At 40.4% G+C, this 20,258-nt stretch overlaps 1 protein-coding gene across 1 annotated transcript in view; it reads right to left on the reverse strand.

The window, feature by feature from the left end:
- The window catches only part of LOC124125313 (zonadhesin-like), a 345,476-nt gene continuing 325,218 nt past the window's right edge, over positions 1–20,258 (reverse strand). The window contains exons 74-77 of the mRNA XM_048398317.1: positions 9,472–9,574; positions 8,850–9,045; positions 1,807–1,960; positions 1–477 (exon numbers count right to left, since the gene is read on the reverse strand). Coding sequence (XP_048254274.1) covers positions 419–477; positions 1,807–1,960; positions 8,850–9,045; positions 9,472–9,574 — 512 coding nt within the window. The 3' untranslated portion in view covers positions 1–418. The remainder of the gene's footprint in view (positions 478–1,806; positions 1,961–8,849; positions 9,046–9,471; positions 9,575–20,258) is intronic.

Below are 20,258 nucleotides of genomic sequence, written 5' to 3' on the forward strand. Positions count from 1 at the left end.
GATTATTATCAGCAATATAGATACCGTTTATTGATGACATATTAGATATTTAAGTTTTATGCTATACATTGGTAGTTAATTGCATAATGATTTAGATGTAATAATTGGTCTGTCTGCATGTAATTAAACGACCATTTCAATCATTCATTATAATCATGGCATGCACACGCTTCTAGTTCAAGGAAAAACAGGCACGTATCAGACATATCATCAGAGGCAAAAAGGCAAAAACACAATTAACTTTCATTTAAATACAAAAAATAAATGACAATCAAAAAATCTCTATGATGATAAGTAGACGACATCAAGTGTATACATGCAGGTAATTTGATTCCCTGTACATTCGACTGCTGATTATTGGGATACTATCTAGCCACTGCCCCGGCCTATAGATAGACAGGACACAGACACGTGTACTTCACTTGAACAGGTACATCAGTGCGACCAGAGCCCAGATCCCCTTGGAGCACCTTGACGCTAAAAAGATAATAAACACGTTTCATCTACACCCTGGATACTGCCAACAATAAATGTGACCCACCAGGAGAAAAGGGACCTTATTGGTGCTGGGGTACATTTGTGCTATGACGTCATAAGACGTTTGACGTCAACTTACTTGAGTGAAGATCACCATGTGAGCGGACTGTACAAAGATATCTTATTCTTCTCTCGTTAGTTCGTAATGTAATAAATACTTGATTTCAATACCTTTCAGCATATATGTCTACTTTCAATTCAAAAGACATTATGTTTAAAAACTGCAGTTATCACATAACAGTTACACGTCGCAGTCCAAAAATGAGTCCAAATGTTTGATGTCATGTATCTCTATAATAGATATGAATTGAAGCTGGTGAATTGTATTTTTGTGTTCCAAAGATGCTGTAGTTTTAAATTATAATGAAAAGTCAAAATGTGATTTTTCACCTATATGGTCCCTATTCTCATGGTTGGTCACAAATATACAATGTGAAACTGAGAGAAACAGTGCCACGGCACAGTAGCTCACCTCGATATATAAGCTATTAAATAGCTTTAACATGGATGACGAAGCGGTTATAATGACAGATTCGAACCTCTTGAACAAATTCGGAATGTCATCATTGTATTGGTAGAAACGAGTGTGTGAAGTTTCAGCCCACCTCCTTGATCCTGTAGTTTCCGCGTGGATTACGTTTACAGTGCCAAGAAATGCGTTTTGAGATAATTTAGGAACAAGGTCAAACTTCAAAAGTGGAACACATGTATTGAGACTCCCTACTAACCAAACAAAATGGTCATTAGAAGCTACCGCTTTTAGTCTGGATGAAGTGCAAACGTCAAGTCAAGGTCAAAATATAAATATCGCGAAAAACTTTGGTCCTGTAGTTCACGAGGAGAAGATGTTGAGGCCGCACGACGCACGGCGGACAAACATGCCATACAATAAGCTTACTTGACTTTCAGTCAGGTGAGCTAAAATGAGGATCACGTCACAATGTGCTACCTTGTTCTTAGTCTGTCATCGATACTCGTGATTGACCCAGATTACTGCATACAGGCCACTGTGAGGTATTGGTGAAATCATATTGACCGCACAATAAAACAACAGTCACTGACTAGAGGATACTTCACGTCAGAATAGACGACGTGGCATTGGTGCAGCATACAATTATACTCAAGAGAATTTATCCAATCAGATGAACCATATTCCAGCTCTGATACGGTTTTGGTGAATAAAATACAATTTAGGTAAGGCAGAAAACGTAATTGACAGTTCATTCGGTTCAGTTTGTGGACAGACGAACCAAAATGTTTTATACAGACCGCCAGCCATCAAAGGTTCCTGAACGGTGAACGTGGTCCTTAGGGTCGCCCTCGTCACTCCACCGTCACCGACTCCTACATCTCTCCGCCTCCTCTTCTTGTAGCCAGATGTCGGGTCCAGTTTACTACATCTGTTTGCCCCGGAATCCAATGCCTTAAGATTATAAAGAAAGTGAAACGTGTTTATTTTTATATAAACATTGTTGTTTCGGAGTAACATGTTCTATTGGGTGTAAGTAACGCTGGACATAGATAATGTGGTTGTGACATTGACAGTTTCAAGATAGTATTTCTTCAAAATGGAGTGAATGATCTCATTGACCACGTGATGTTCAATTTGTTATATCCTTGTTGCCATAACTTTCACCTATGAAACTATCAACAGTGACAACTTAATACGCAGTTGACGTAGAATGTCTCCGACTATATAAAAACAGCGCACATCTTTTGATGACAGCATATATCAAGTGTACCGAAAATACTTTACTTGTATCTATACTTACGGAAAAATGTAACTGTGCTTCACGTTAAGTGGTGCAAAATGTTATGTTATCGAAATAACAATATGATATTCGGTCATTTGTCTGATCAATGTTTTATCATAACAAATTCATTGACAAAACCCATTGATGCTGTCTACACTAAGCTAGACGTGCCTGACCTACATGGAAACAGAATTGGGCGTATCGCTGGACGTCGGGTCCGGATGTCGTCCGAGCTTTTAATTTGTCAGTTTGATATCGATTCCGTAGATGCACCAACCGAATACGGTTGTCTTGTTGACATAACGTCACTCGCAGGCGACCGGCCCGTGGCTGGTCATGAGTGTTATCATGCTGTAAATAACTTCTCCAAAGAGATAATGTTGTGTTTCGACGAACGTTAAAACATCTGGCAACTCCGTTTTGTGCCATTCCTGTTTGCAGCATACCCACGGCGTGTAGACTAGCAGTCCTAGCATTGAGTAAGCGTTATGTACGGTTACACAAACATATTTTTATAAGCACCGGATAGCTAAACAATCATTGTGTGCTATTCACATTAATAAATCACGTATGTGAGGGTCATGCTCCCAACAAACACGCAAACATCCAAATTGTGCAACATGCAAGTGCAAATTGTGAATCGTGATCTTAAAGTCAAGATGTCTTCATGAATATATATTGAAAGATGCACAATCTAATTTCAAATTTTTTTATAGAACCTTATATGAAGCACAGTTTATTTTGAGTCCCCCTTAGTATATATTTATCTTTAAAACGGGAAATCTCGCGTGACATTTTAGGACATGAGTGAGTGAGTATGGTTTTACTCCGCTTTTAGCAATATTCCAGCAAAATCATTGCGGGGGACACCAGACTGGGCTTCACACATTGTACCCATGTGGGGAATCGAACCCGGGTCTTCGGCGTGACGAGCGAACGCTTTAACCAGTAAGCTACCCCACCGCCCCTATATTTATATAAAATAAAAAAAAATACACGTGATAGCTGAAAATAGAGCTGGGGACAGTCTGTCTTACAGACCCTGATACAAATATACTCTTCAAAAAAAGAAACTTGACATAGATGTTAAACCACTTTTTGCCAAATATCTAAACTAATTACATTAAATGAGAACCAAATAAGTCAAACAGAAAGATGATGTGACTATAATTCGCGAAACCACATGCAAAGCACATAAACGTAGCGTTTGGGGATCAATTTTACAGCTTCATCCAAACGCAACCGTCTGTAAAAAACGTGCAGCACAGGATCCTGCATTTAGGCATGCAACCCCCCCCCCCCCCCCCCCCCCCCCTGCTGAATGGGTATAAATATCCACATCAACGGCTGTTCATACAGTCCTTATAACGACAGTAGAGGCGGTGACAGAATGCCAAGACTGAATGCAGCTCAACGGAACAACGTCATTGGGAGATTACAAGCTGGAGCAACTCAGCAAGAAGTGGCCAGGCACTTTGGCGTATCCAGACAGACAATCTCCGCACTGTGGACCCGATACAACAACACCAACAGAGTTGACGACAGACCAAGGTCAGGAAGACCAAGGGTGACAACCTAAAGCACAAGATCGCTACATCCGGCTGCGACACCTCCGAGACCGCACTACCACAGCAACGTCTACAACTCACACAGATCCCTGGGGTACGCAGAATATCAGATCAAACGGTACGCTATAGACTGAGGGAGGCTGGACTTTTTGCACGAAGACCTGTTCGACGTCATGTATTGACCCCACGTCATCTGGTGGACCGTCTGCTTTGGTGCCAACAGAGGGTTACATGGGCACGTGCAAGGTGGAGAAATGTACTGTTTACTGACGAGTCCCGTTTCCTACTGACACATGCTGATTGGCGCGCACGTGTCTACAGACGTCGGGGCGAACGTTACGCACCCAACTGTGTGCCGCAGGTTGTCCCATTTGGCGGCGGGAGTGTCATGGTATGGGCCGGAATTCATCACGGTGGTAGGACGCCTCTCGTGCATGTGGCAGGTGCATTGACAGGTGTGCGTTACAGAGACTTGATCCTACAGCCTTACGTTCTTCCTCACGTCAACGTTCATGGCGGAAAGTTCCAGCAGGACAACGCTCGACCGCATATTGCACGTGTTTGTCAGGACTTCTTACAGTACAACAATATCCAGACATTACCTTGGCCAGCCCGGTCACCAGATTTGTCCCCGATTGAGCATCTGTGGGACGAGTTGGATCGACGCGTTCGCAGAAGGAAACAACCGCCCCAAACACTCCCGGCGCTTCTTGATGCACTTCAGCATGAATGGCAGCACATCAAACAGCGTGTTATTGACAACTTGATTGCATCTATGGGTCGTCGGTGTCAAGCGGTGATTGATGCACGTGGTGGGCACAACCGATACTGACATTTTCTGTACCCCTGTGACATTAACTGTATCTTGTTCGTGTGTCTGTCTAGGTGACACGAGAATGTTTTGAAAATTGTGTACATTGATCTTCAAACAGTGTTTCAATTATGTTTTCTGTGTCCTATTTTGAAACAATCGCATTATATTACATTTTGAAAGTCAGTGTCAAGTTTCTTTTTTTGAAGAGTATTTATATCGAATACAGCACATGCAAGTCTATAATGTTTGGCAAGTCTAGATTACTGCAGTATCAGGATGAAGAGAGTCACTGGGCTCCCTTTTATTATATTTTTATTAAGATAACTGAACAACAGTTACTGTTTTTTCTGTACGATATGCTCATTTCAGAGACTGGTTAAAGCGTTCGCTCGTCACGCCGAAGACCCGGGTTCGATTCCCGACATGGGTACAATGTGTGAAGCCCAATTCTGGTGTCCCCCGCCGTGATATTGCTGGAATATTGCTAAAAGCGGCGTCAAACCATACTCACTCACTCAATCACTCACTCATTTCAGAGACAAGATGTTAGTCTAAGCTGGGGAATACCACATTTCAACCGACGCTGCATGAAAGCATTGCCAGCTATCGAGGATACATCAAAGTGTACGGAACGTAGGAGCCAGTACGGTATTCGGAGAACAATTGCATGCGTTTGTGGCGGGTGCCACCGATGGGGCAGTATACATTCACCTTTTCTCGGCCACCTTGTATCATCACTATTTCATGGTGATTCATACACACATTCTCATGATATAGTCGGAATCGTACACTCGACTCTGCTTTTGGCAGAGATTTCTGGTGGATATGAAAAGGGTTTTGTCGCTTTTATTAATATAGGACCAGCGTGTCTTATCCTTGCGGCTGATTGGCAGTAACTTCATGGAGTTCTCAAACTCGTGTGTGTATATATGTATCATGAAAGCATCATCTCCAACACATCATTCCAACGCATCTTCTTAACATGCATTGACCTCTACATCCTCGTGTTTACATTCAATCCAGGCGTTGTTTGTGAAATGCTTAAAATAACGGGCAGGCATATACACCAAAATGATAAGACACCACAACAGTTACATACTTTCCTATAATATAAAACCAGTTTACGTGAATATAGCACACAGCCTAAGACAATTGTGAATTAGTCAATGTTTCATCAATGTAAATGCAGCGCTGTGAGTCTAATACAGAAGCCACCGTTAACAGTTGTAACTAATTGTAAAACATGTTAATGTACTACTACTACTACCATCCCTACCAGTACTACTACTACTACTACTACTACTACCACTACTACTACTGACCCGTGATGATCCGGGATAGAATAGGTCTTCAGCAACCCATGCTTGCCGTAAAAAAGCGATTATGCGTGTCGTAAGAGGTGAGAAACGGGATCGGGTGGTCAGGCTCGCTGACTTGGTTGATTCATGTTTTGGTATTCCAATTGCCTGGATCGATGCTCTTGATGTCAATAACTGGATCGTCTGTCCAGACTCGATTATTTACAGACCGCCGTCATGTAGCTGATTGCGGCATTAAACAACAAACAAAACAAAGAAAAAACAACACCAAAAAAACTACTACCACCCCTACCACTAATAATAATAATAACTACAGATTTATATAGCGCTGGTATCCAGTTCGAACAACTGCTCAAAAGCGCTTCATTTGAGTCTACACAAAAAAGAGACATTACAAAGCTAGGAAAACACAAAGCCTCAATACTCCAAAAAAGATTTGGTGAAAAGATAGGTTTTTAGTCTTGATCGGAACAAAGTAGGACTGTCAATGTTGCTGATATCCAATCGCAGCCTATTCCATAGCTCAGGGGCAACTTTGGCGAAACTCCGACCTCCAAAAGCCGCCGTTCTAACACTAGGCACAGAGAGTAGGGACTGGCAGCTTGATCTGAGAGATCTCCAGGCACGTACTCTTCAAGAAGCTCGCTGATATAAGTTGGTTGTTGATTGTGTCTCGCATTGAACACAATCAGCAACACTTTATACTGGATTCTCTCATTGATTTTGAGCCAGTGTAGGTTCCGTAGAATCGGTGTGATATGGTCAAACTTTTTGGATTTAGTAACAAGCCTGGCAGCACAGTTTTGAACTCTTTGAAGTTTAGTCAAAAGGTTATGAGGAAGGCCGATAAGTAGTCTATTACAGAAATCTAGATGTGATAGAACACATGCGTGAACTAGAGAAGCAGCTGTTTTTGGATTTATACACTGGCGAATCTGTCCAATATTCCTGATGTTCAGATATGCTCGCTTGCAGATGTTATCCACGTGAGAAGCCATAGATAGTGATGAGTTGAAAATCACAACCAGGTTACGAACTTCTTTGCCTGGAACGATCCTATTGCCTCCGATGTCGAGACTAGGATAGCTCACTCCGTTTCTGATGGCATTGTTGCACATAAAGAGAACTTCAGTTTTGTCACAGTTTAATTTGAGAAAATTTGTCAGCATCCAGTTCTTCACGTCATCTATACAGGTCTGCAACCTTTGAAGGGATTTTTGCACTGAGTGAAGTTAAATCGGTTTAAAGGACTACTACTACTACTACTACTACTACCACTACTACTACTACTACTACTACTACTACTACAACGACCACCCCTACCACTAACAACACTACCACTAGTACTACTACTACAACTAACGCCCCTTCCCCGTGAAGATTCCGGGGTAGAATAGGTCTTCAGCAACCCATGCTTGCGGTAAAAGGTGACTATACTTGTCGTAAATGGCGACTAACGGGATCGGGTGGTCAGGCTCGCTGACTTGGTTGATGCATGTCATCGATCCCAATTGCTAGGATCAATGCTCATGATATCAATTACTGGATTGTCTGGTCCAGACTCGATTATTTACAGACCGCCGTCATATAGCTGGAATATTGCTGAGCGCGGCGTTAAACAAGAAACCAACCAACCAACCAACCACCCCTTCCACGACTAACGGGATCGGGTGGTCAGGCTCCATTACTTGGTTGATCATTGTACCCTAGTTGCGTAGATCGATGTTCGTGATGTAAATAACTGGATTGTCTGGTCCAAACTCGGGTATTTACAGACCGCCGATCGCCGATTGCTGAGTGCGGCTATGGCAAAGAAACCAACCGAAATGCTTCGCGACTCTGGTAAAAACTACCAAACACCCCTGATCGCTTCTCTATTGACTAAAGTTGAAATTGTACACATAATCTACACAGATGACTACTAACGTATACTAATCACAGTTTTCTGCTCACGCGCGTTGAGACATCCGCTAATGGAGCTACCTATTCTAATGGTTTTAGAGGATGCCCTACAGGGCTTTTTCTAACCCCGGACTTCCAACCCCTGTCCTAGGATATTTGTTGCCAGGGATTAATTCACCGAAACTCCCACCATACCAGCACATCTCCAGGATGCAAATTGGAGTCAGTATATCACCTCTACGGGAATAAGCACGCATCCACCAGTAACAGGTTCAAACTGCTTCTCGTCCGGAAATAAGACACCATCCCAATACACTGACCCACCACGCCCCGCCTCCACAGCCTAAGCCACGCCCACTTTGACAATATCGGACAAACTCCCGTCACTCCGCCGTAACGGCACGTGTGTTCAATACCTCACTGAGAGATGTTGACATAATTTGACATGGTCCAGATGTGCATTGTGATTGAAAACACTTGTCAAACAAAATATATTTATCAAATAAAGCACTTGAAAGTGTAAGTCTCACCTTATTAAGAAAGAGCATACATGTTTTGATTAAATAAAACTATTATAAAAAAGACACATGTGTCTGGGGTATATTGTGTTGCCGCGTGCCGAAATGCAGTTCCAACAGAGACCTTTAACCAGTTGTAACACATCTGTTTTGTATGAAGTTGTAACACAAGACATGAATAATATGACATTCGTGGAAACTGGACTTTTATAGTCAGTTATCTCCCTTGCCTCGGGAAGATGCTATGACCTGGAATGCCCACAGGGTTAATTATCAACCCAATATATAAGCTGCTCCAGCGAGACACTGTATAAACATAGTTCTGTTATTGACAGTGACTTTGTCTTACTGCTGTATGTGTCCATTTTATCACTATAGTTTTATTTCGTTAGTTACAGTAACTTTATTAATATACAATGTAGTAAAGGTTGACTTACCTGTTTCTCGCAGTAACCGGTTCGTACACCATCAACTTTATCATCCTTCGGACAGATGTACACCGTGCACTCAAGCACAACGGGCAAGTCAGGGTAGCGTTCAAAGATGAAGGGGTACAGGGTAGCATAGGCCAGGTCGTTCTCCGTGGTGTTTGTTACGGTGAAGGTGCTCATCAGTGTGTTTTCATAGGTACAGCTGTGTCATAAATACATGCAGTTAGTATATAATCAGATTACCGTAATTCGAGAAGTGCTTTGACAAAATAAGGTAGATGTTTAGTTGTTTAGTTGTTTGTCAGTACTTTTATACACATAATTTGATTGCAAGTTCTTTTAAGTTATATAATTCTAATGTTATTTTCTATAATTCGATTATATAAGTCAATGAGAAGATTAAAACTTCTCTTTTTTCAGATCAGTGTGATGACGTTGTGAACGAATTCAGAAACTAATCTTATGGTGAACTGTATTTTTGTTCAGTGTAAGAATTTTAAAATTCGATATTACAAAGTAGCTTTAGTAGCTTTAATAGCTTTAGATGGAAACGGAAAGCGACTGACTGACAAATGTATTTGTTTCATTTTGAGACGCTGGTTTAACTTAAGGGTAACTGTGTATGTACTTTTTCCTATCGTCATTCAACAATGTTAGCGTCACGGTCGGCTTATTCTCCGGGTGGGCCACGCACTTGGACGGGATCAGCATGTAGGACATTCTGCCTCCTCCTGTTGAACAAATAATACATGTATGCACGTATCTCAAGTACATGATATCGATTAGCTCGAATGAAAAATTCATTTATTTAAACAATGTATCCAATCATAAAGAGGAGCAAAGACTGTGGATTTGGAAAACAAATCGTTACAACAAAAGTCCCGTGAAGATCCGGAATAGAATAGGTCTTCAGCAACCCATTCCTGCCGTAAAAGGCGACTATGCTTGTCGTAAAAGGCGACTAACGGGATCGGGTGGTCAGGCTCGCTGACTTGGTTTGATGCAGGTCATCGATCCCAATTGCTTGGATCGATGCTCATGATATGAATCACTGGATTGTCTGGTCCAGACTCGAATATTTACAGACCGCCGTCATATAGCTGGAATATTGCTGACTGCGGCGTAAAACAACAAACCAACCAACATTATAACAAAAGGTTAACAAAATCTCCAGAAGTATATATATATATATATATAATATATATATAATGATTTGCTCCTTATTAAAAGGAGAACGGTGAGAATTTGTCACCATTTCAAAAACACTGGAAATGATTCTAAGATTGGAAGAACTCTCTGCTCTCGTTTAATATGGCATCGTGTCAGAAACTTACTAATTTTAAAAATGGTTGATTTTAGTCATTGGAAACACATTTCTGTCTAACTTTGAACCTTATTTTATCACCGTGATATTTCTTAACCTGAGCAGTACGAAGACTGTGACGTCATGCACAAAAGCAACCAGCATTACTGTGTGTATCTTTGTTTACTCCTGCGCATGTGGTTTATTTCATCTTAGTTTGATCTGACATATACCACACTCTCCCTTTGACGTCTTGAACAACTTGCACAGCCCTCTTTTGTATTAAAAAAATAGCCATTTAAAACTGATTTATAACTTATAAAGGAATGTCAGACTCGTCACTGTTATTTGTATCACCACGTGACTCTTCTCCAAATTGAGATGTTTTTGCTCAGTCTTGTTTACGGCTGATTTTGTAAATTCATGTAACAATAACAGTGAGTGAGTATGGTTTTACGCCGCTTTTAGCAGTATTCCAGCAATATAACGGCGGGGGACATCAGAAAATGGGCTTCACATATTGTATTAAATTGTGATGAATCGAACACCGGGTCCCCATACAATAGAATGCTCTATTTCGGAGTCTAGAGGACATCACCCTGCACGTTGAGGGAGATGAGTATCCGCTAAAAACACCCTATTTTATATTTACTAAAAACACATACTTTCAATCTATTCAATTCAGTTAAACCAAGAACAAAATTGTTTTATCAATAGGGACCTTTCTCCTCTCTTTGAGAACCATTTCCAGTATAAATCTAAACCGTCTTTGGTTAACATTAAGTCTCTTATCAAGGTTCATCACATGGCAAGAGAGATAACACTATAGCACAAGTTAAAGCAGGCCAACCCTCATAAGAAGTGTTACCGTGCTATAAGAAATTATTGTTATAAAATAAATTTGATTTATTTAGCTTAATTCTAAATTCTAAATTATGGAAACGGTGATCCTGGCACTTGATGACATACAGTGTTCCGGGGTTAAGGAGTATATATGGAGGACACGCACCATTAATAAACGGAATCACGTCAACACACTGTTGTCACGATTTCTGTCTCTTTTCAAGGTTCCCCAAGTATACAACTCCCCGCTACTGAACACGACCTCTACATGCCATTGCAGGAGGGGCCTCATAACCTACAAGGACGTCACAATTTCAGAAGGATAGTTCCAGGTGGTGGCTGCACAGTTAACGAAGACACATACTGGGAACTCAGTTATATGGTACAATACTAAAAACATACAGATACCGGCTACTCTATTCTACTTAACAGTGTTGTCATATATTCAACAACATACACGTAAACATTGTGAACGCTCTTTTCCTATTCTTTAGGGTCTTCAGTCACTAACACATGTCTCTTGAACATTTAGATATGTTGATATGGTAGGAAGAGCAGCTCTTGGAAACCACGATGTCATGATAGTCAAGACACTCAAGTACGTTTTAATGAACTTCATGAATTCGTTGATAGTTTGCTTGACGTTGTGGAATTGCACCAACTATCATTCTTTGCATCAATCACCTAGCCATGTTAGACATGTTTTACTTTTGATCTTTCTAGTTAAATGATAAAATGTGTGACATTGACTTTTCCGGTGAAAACTGTCTACACAAAGACAATTATGGCTAAGTTGTTGCCGTGATGACGTTAACTTTTAACTCACCCACACGCTTGACTTACTGTGATCATTGTAAATAACTAGCTGCACTTCACTGGCCAAGGTAAATGAGGGTAGCTTTGTTGTCATATCAGGAGTTGCGGTCATAGATTTGGCAAAGGTGCCTATCTGGAGGTCGGGCAGCACCAGCTCTGAGGCATTTGCCTTGACACTGAAATGAGATTATGCATGTGTGCAGCGTGATATATAACATCTGTATCTAATAAAAATTTCATCAAAATATCGTTAAGAATTATCTCAAAACTAAAAGCCTTGACTTCGCCTCCCTACAGAATACTTGATATGTACGTCGTGTGCATTATTGCAACACAGGCATCAGACTTAAATTCAACAAACAAACCTAGGATTGGAATGATAGCCTCTTACTGTGGGTTATACGTGGTGAGTACGCAATACAACAAACGCACTATGTGTCCATCAATACAATTCTTTGTGCTAATTGTCATAAGCAAAGGCAGTGAGAACTTCATCCAGCAGGTAACGTCCAACAAGTTTATTATCAACCTTATGAGTTGTGCCCCTTTGGTATGCCAGAAACCTGTGATTATGTTTCTAGGTTTGTCAGCACCATACCGTGTTTGTGGGTTTCACCGAAGTGGTAAATGTCTGAGACATGCATCTCTTCGGGCTGACATTGCGAATTTTGGCACAGGACTTATACAGGCTGAAGCCATGCTTCGTGGTCGTTTACAAAAGGGGGCACAGATGACCAAGTCGCCTAAGGCGTGCAATTCGCCTTGCAGAGTTGCGTCCCTTAGGCACGCCAGACACCTGTGATCGTGGTTCGAATCCCGGTTCGCCCTGATAATGTTTCTAGGTTTGTCAGCACCATACCCGGGCTTGTGGGTTTCACCGAATTCCTCCAACATAAGTTGACACGCTGTGATAAAACTGGAAAATTGTAACTTTTCAAAGAGATGTCATACTGAGTGAGTGGAAGTCAGGTGTACACTGCTGGTATTTCACTCTGCCGAGGGACACAGGGCCAACAACAGGCCGACTAGTGGCCGGTGATTTGATTCAAACATATTTCTTCACAAGAAGTGAAAGGGGATTGTTCTAACATAGATTGTCCTCTCCCTGATGTGAGCGTTGTGATAGATTTATGTCAAATATCTTCTGTAAAATCACATGTCGGTGATACCGGAAATTGTTTACATTGTTAAAGTTTATAGTAGGAAGACATGTGATATTTCACTCTACAGGTGCTCTCTAAAATCTGTCAGCGGAAGGTCGGTGGTTCGATCCCCGGCTACGTCATACCTTAAGAGGCTAAAAGATGGTACTGGTTGTGAACCTGCTCGGCGATCGGCATTGGGGAGATAAAACAAGGACTCGGAGTGTCTGAGTTGGATATCTCATTGGGATAGCACTGTAAGACCGGCGTAAGTCCGGACTAGCACTAGCACACACACGCACGCACGCGCATGAACGCGTCGTTAAACCCCATTATACCTCACCTCACCTCACCTCACCTCACCTCACCTCACGAGTGATTGATCAATAATACTAATAAGTTAAGCTATTGAATGTGCAAATATGGACGTTTCGACAACAGATCGTGTGCCGGCCCTGGACCTATTTTGAAGTTGTTTCGTGAAATGTAAATCTGGAGTGTTTGTGGCACGCAGACATGTGTTCTGCAGCTTATATGGATATAACAAAAGGCGAATGAGCAACAACAAGTGTACAGCCGATTTCCCTCGCTATCTTATAACTCACCTCACTCCAGGCTTCATTGTTACATTTACCGGATCTCCGTCTTTATCGGGATTGCAGGTCACCCTGTAGACAGTAGAACTATTCCCTCCAATCACAAGTGGTTTGGGAGATGGTTTGGGAGTTGATGCGGTAGTTGTTGTGGGAGGTCTGTCTTGAACTTCAATCAGGAATGCACGTTCGTTCTTATCCTGAAACAATACATACCATCTACATCATGACTGGTCTGTGGCACACACATATGCAAATCATTTGAGACGTTTATTCATTTTACGCCATTTTCGCAGATTGATTTATGCCTTCCTTTAATGCAACTGGTTTAGAATGGAATCTGTTTAGACTGGTTAATCTCTTTCGTTGTTTACACAATAGATTTTACATGGTAATTAAGTGAGACACAATAAATCGAAATATATACACAAAGTACACACAGTACTGAGTCTATAACATCATCTTACTCCTACTTGGACCTTAATCGCCAGCCAGCCACTTTACTTAATGTGTTGTTTAAAAGGGCTCTCGTTGTTTTATTTTAAAAGCATCGGCCAAGCGTGGTAGCCTTTACACCCTGCTACCATCTGACTGTGCGGTGCGAGAAACAGTGACAGTCCGTCCTCACAAATAAAGCTTGTGATATCATCTTGCTTCAACTGTCTCAACAAATTATGGTACTCTACCGCAATAGGTGATATATGTGTGTGAGGTTTGCTGGTTGGGGATGTTAGCTTATGGTTCATTCTAGAACTGAAAAACGAACTGACACAAGGAATGTTAAGGGGACAATAACCGCCACCTCTCACGTCTTCTCTGCCTTGTCTTGTCATTCTGGGCGTAAAGAATGCTTCAAAGTTGCTCACTTCCTTTGTTACTTATAGTATGTCCAAGAACAGTAGATGTCCATTGAGGCATTCTGTCCAGTAGTGTCAGACGACTGGCGTACGAGGAACAACTTGAAAGAAAACTTCTGTTCCATTCATAGTACTTTTTTTACTACTGTCGTCGTTTGATAATGGAATATTCTTACAAACAGTAACAACACATTGTGGTTGCACGTGGCCCTGTCTACAGCGCACAGGTAACATCCACGTGAAGTGACGTTGGCCGCGGATAGTAGTTGGGTGGTCGACGGGTTCGGCAGTTTGACTCCTGAGTGTTTCTCTGACACTGAAGCGCATGCCTCTGTTCCCCATCTGTTCAGCAGTTAATGGGTACCCGATAAGATGAGATGGTAATATGACTGTTAACCTTCTAGCGCCTAACAGGCAGGATGGGTTATATACTCCCCAGGGAGCTGAGAATGAAAATCGGGTGCACACTGATCCACTGATCGGGGTAACAATGTTGCCCTTTGAACATGCTCTAGTTTGTGGATTTGGCACATTATAAATATGCACAATATTATCAACTGTTACAGCACACTGTCATCAAAACGCCTTATTACAACCTTGTTGCTGCAGGCTTCGTCCCTACACTTCACCCCCCGTCATCCCTGTCACACTGATTCTTGTTTCTATGTAATGTCAGCGATATAAAAAGTAAATCGAAACATGTGAAGCGGCACACAGGAAAACGTTCAGAAACAGAAACATTCACACCTTATTTTTTCCATATTATCTCTTTTGACTTTGATACCTAGGTCTGTTTAGTTTAGGGAAGAGATAAAAGTTCATGAGAGTGGGGGACACGGGGGAGACATTCCACCCACCATTTGCAGCTGATTGTGATTGGTCAATCAGAGGCTATTAAGCCACAATAAACCCCTCTGATTGAAACAGTTGGTTTTACGGCCGCATCACAGCGGAAGCTTTTATTCATAGAATAGTACTTTTTTCAGTCAAAGTCGGTAGGCATATTTGAATAATTATACTTACAATTGCAGGTTAAACAATGCACAGATACGGTTACCACAATATTCAAAGGATGTGCATTTCGTGCAGAAAACACGACAGAAATCTACAAAGAGAATTTATCATCCAAAACTGGCTCCCACAGGAGATATCGCTTGGATTAGATCAAGCGGTATCTACATTGTAGATATCGCTGCAATGAAATTACATTACAATGCTTTGCAGACCGTTGTGACGCCACTGGTTACCATGACGTCACAATCAAATGACATCACTAATGGCTCTGCTACTGAAGCTGTTAGCAGTACTTTTTACACTGAAGATACTGCTAATTACTGTCTACAAATTGAAAAAGTTGGAAGAATGATATTGGATGATTAATAAAATCTCACCCTCGTGTCTTTTCTATATACGACTTAGACGTCATATCTTTTGCGTCACAATGAGCGACATGACGTGCGATGTAGAACGAAAGCCTTGCAAAGATTGCTTTGTTTTCTTTAGGCATCCCTCCCTCATGTTAGCTTACCAAGTTGCCGTTCTTATGTGCTCACGTGTTCGAGTGAAGTATCACCGTGTAAACAAACTGCTTGAGCATATACAGCGCCATATTTTGTTTACAGGCTGTGGTCGGTAATTCCGTAATTCAGATCGACAACCCACTAAAAAAACACTGGACTCAACCCATGCCGCTTCACTCAAAATATACTCAGCAGTTCCTGTGACACCAATATTTTAGTGTATTTTTCAAACAAGTAAAGTTAGGTTTTCAATATTGTAGTACATGTATGGAATCAAGTCACAAAAACGCAACTGCTACAGAAAAGCATGCATTCCATGCAAAAGTTGACTTTTTTACAAGCCCCATGCATTTCACTACCCAAGAATGGGTATAAAAACATGTGCGTTAACGGTATTCCATATGTATTGTTTAGCATCGTGCTGACAACAACCACTCAGAAAAACAACAAAATTACGCAATTATTTAACATTACGAAATGCCACGCCTGTCCGAAAATGAGCGTCTGCAAGCCATTGGAATGCTTGAAGCAGGATCGAGTCAACGTGATGTTGCAAGAAAATTTAAAGTCCACAGAAACACCATTTGGTGTTTATGGCAACGAATGCAGTCAGAGACCATTCTCGGAGTGGCAGGCCATGCGTAACCAATAATCGACAAGACAACTGAATTCGCTACCGCGACGAAATCATCGCCCCTGTTGTTCTACCGTTTCTGCGTCGTCATGGCTCAGGCATTACCTTTCACCATGACAACGCCCGACCTCATATTGCTCGACTTGTTCAGGATTCTCTTCGACAAAACAACGTCAAAACATCCCCTGATCTCTCACCAATCGACCACATGTGGGATGAAATGGATCGGCGCATTCGACCATCCACTGGTTCCACAGACACTCCAGGAACTTCGAAACATGCTCCAGCAGATATGGACAGATATCCTACAGAACTTTGTGCGACGCCTGGTCCATTCCATGAGACGAAGATGTGTTGCTTGCATCGTGGTGGACACACACGCTTTTGATTTGTAAATTGACATTTTGGCATGTTCGTGTTTTTATGACATCACGCATTTTTTTAAGTCAGTATGGCAAATAAAACCATTTGAACACTTACAAGAGTCTTTTATCTGTTTCCGAAATTGTTTCAGATTTAGTAAAACACAGAACTTTGCATTAAATCGTATTGAATGTCACAGGAACTTTTGTTGTACAGTATAAATCCTTGAATTCTTCATTCAATGAAATGACAAATGTTCTTTGTCACCAATACAAAGTGTCTTGATGAAATCAAGGTAAATCAAATAGATGTGAACGAACGCTGAGGTCGGAAAACTGCAATGTAAACCAAGCAAAATTCAGATTTATCACTTTGTAGCATTTTCTACTATTTTGACCTATATGTTCGTCTATTCGTTGCATACATTGGCTCAACATTTTCAGAAAGTGCACTGGAAGAAAACTGTAGCAAGAATTAGGGGATTCAAAAAGGTACATTGCAATGATTTGGTAAACTCAACAAGTCTGTCCTGTGTGACGCAATGACTGAACATTTACGCACAACGACAACGTTAGTTATCGGAATTTCTGACTATTTCTTTTATTTCAATGAAAAACATAAAAAAATAACAGTACACAGATTACCAGAATGTTTTTGATTACTTACATGTCACATTTATGTATATATGATCGGTGAATCAATGAAAGTCCCCTCGTAAAATCCCGCGTACAATTGTCAGTGAACACGCCATTTTGTAAAAGTCACCGATAGTGATGTCATACGTCAACATTGTTGAACATATTTGGTAATGTCTTTGGTCCTTGAATGAAAGTACACTTGATCATTGTGTCTTGATGTTTACAGTCTCAATTATGATGAGATTTTGCATATCTTGTATACATTTTTCCACTGTTAATTTCACTATGGATATTTTTCAATTTTCAATATGATATTCGTAGATATACGCCACAAAATGTATGAACCTTTCATAATCTACATTTGAAATTGATAAGTTTGTAAGTGTATTCGATTCATTCTCCTTTAGACAGACGTTATAAGATTAAATGTACCTGCAATATGTACGTTTTTCTTTGGAGTGTAGTAGTCAATATTGTCATTTTATTTTAACAGGTTAATGGATAGCCTTTTTGTATTATTCAAAAATTAATACTGAATATATTACTTGAACAAAATGGATACTATTTTTTGTTAAAATATATGCACACATTGTAATTTTAGAAGAATTGGCTTGGTCTTGGAATTTTTTTGTTTTTATGTCGTTGATAGAGAGAACGGAGATGTCTAACGATTCGGCAGGTGTGCGTTAGTCACAAACGATTGACGAACTATTATTCTCGTTTTGTATTGTATAATCAATGGGTTCACCTTTTTTAAATATTGTGATCACAGGATTTTAAACTGTTTAGTTTATTTCTCCAAAATGTATATAATGCATATAATTCTGAGAAATAATCACGAAATAATGAAAAGGTACATGCCCAATTTTTTCCCAGCAAACGTCATAAAGACAATTCTTATGTTTGATTCGCGTTAATCATGACATGTTTGTTGTGCATTGCGCGCAAACACATCTCAAAATGTTTTTTGTAAACGTTTATCAGCAAAAATGCAAAGAATGCACGGAAATTGCTTTCAGAAAAAGTTTTAGCGCAATACACCTGCAAAGTGTTGGAAACAAGAGTAGAGACACTGACTTTAAAAGACCGTACAAAATTCATCAGTTATTTACGAATTTTCTGACGTGAACGGAGATCGAAAAATGCCAAGATTAACTGCAGCTGACCTAAATATCGCCATTGGACGTTTGGAAGCAGGGGGGTCCCAGTCTGCCGTTGCAAGACACTTCAACTGTCACCAAAGCACCATATCTCGACTATGGGATCGATATACCCGCACTAATTCGACTCAAGATCATACCAGAAGTGGAAGAGCAAGAGTGACCATCCCTGCTCAGGATCGGTACATCCGGTTGCATCACCTTCAATTAATGCTGACAATGACGACAATGCTTTTGTCGATCACCGTGTCAAATTTCATTTGATTGTTTTCACGCATGTTCTGTGTAGATACTTTTACATCCGCTCAATAAATATCCTTATTTTTCAACTATGCGTTTCATTTTTTGAAGAGTGTATGACAATTTTTGTTTCACTAACATTCCCTTTTGAAACAATACTCTCAAAAAACATTTATGTTTTGCTGCAACTGATCAAGGCTTTGCGCCAGTAACAGTATGTCATCGGCATACATCAGAAAAAAATTAAATATCCTAAAACTACATCAACCTTGACCCCATGACAATGACCACCATGCAAACGTTCCCCCTTGACAAATACCTTTTTCACATATGGAAAATGCAGATATATTATTTTCCAGAAGTTTTGATGCTATCATACAAAATATATATAATCCGTTATATCCTTCCCGATATTCGAGTTGAAATCAATTTTACCATAAACCAACCCTGCAAAGATTATCAAACACCTTTTGAAAGTCTATGAAAACGCAATTCAATTTTTATTATTTGGCTTTAAGAAATCCCATAAGCTTGACTAAAAGCATAAAAATGATCTGTAGTGCTGTAGTCCCTTCTAAAGTATATCATTATTATCTAAGAGACTCCCCGGGCTTAAATTCAAAACTGCAGTAAATAGCTTACAAAGAGAAGACAAGATTGTAACTAGGCGATAATTTTCAAGATTATTTCCAGCACCCTTTTGCTTGTAGATAGGCTCAATGCCATCAACTTTCGATGCCCTTGGTGCATGACCGCACTCTAATATTTTAATTAAATAATTCCTAATATAATACTGACAACAAATGTTCACTGGATATTTTAAACTCATTTTCAATTTTGTCAGTTCAAACTGCTGGTTTTGTTTTTATTTATCGATTACTTCAATTGTTGTTGCACCATCAGGTTCATCTTTTATCAAAGGTGTCTTGTAAAGTCGAGTCAATTTTCTCGTTGGGACCATCCTTCATATTTAGATCCTGAATAATGTACAAACTTCACCCAAAGGAATCTTATCTTCATAATTTTTTCTATCCTTAAAAACATTCCAATATGAACATGGAGTCTTTGATAGGCATTCAGAGGTTGGAAGAAAAAATATATGACAGTTTCTGATGGATACCAACTTTTTTTATTCTTTGTTACGACATTTCACAGCTACTGTGCCTGACCTCTATAAATCAACACATCAGATCAAAAATAGACTGTGATTTGGGTGCTGTTCTCTCAGCATCAAACACTGTCATGAGCCACCTTGACAGAATGCAAAGCCCGAATGCTAGCTACAGGTGCAGCAACAGGTACTAGA

This window comes from Haliotis rufescens, unplaced genomic scaffold (assembly GCF_023055435.1).
Source record: "Haliotis rufescens isolate VD_foot unplaced genomic scaffold, xgHalRufe1.0.p SCAF_18, whole genome shotgun sequence".
Lineage (NCBI taxonomy): Eukaryota > Metazoa > Mollusca > Gastropoda > Lepetellida > Haliotidae > Haliotis > Haliotis rufescens.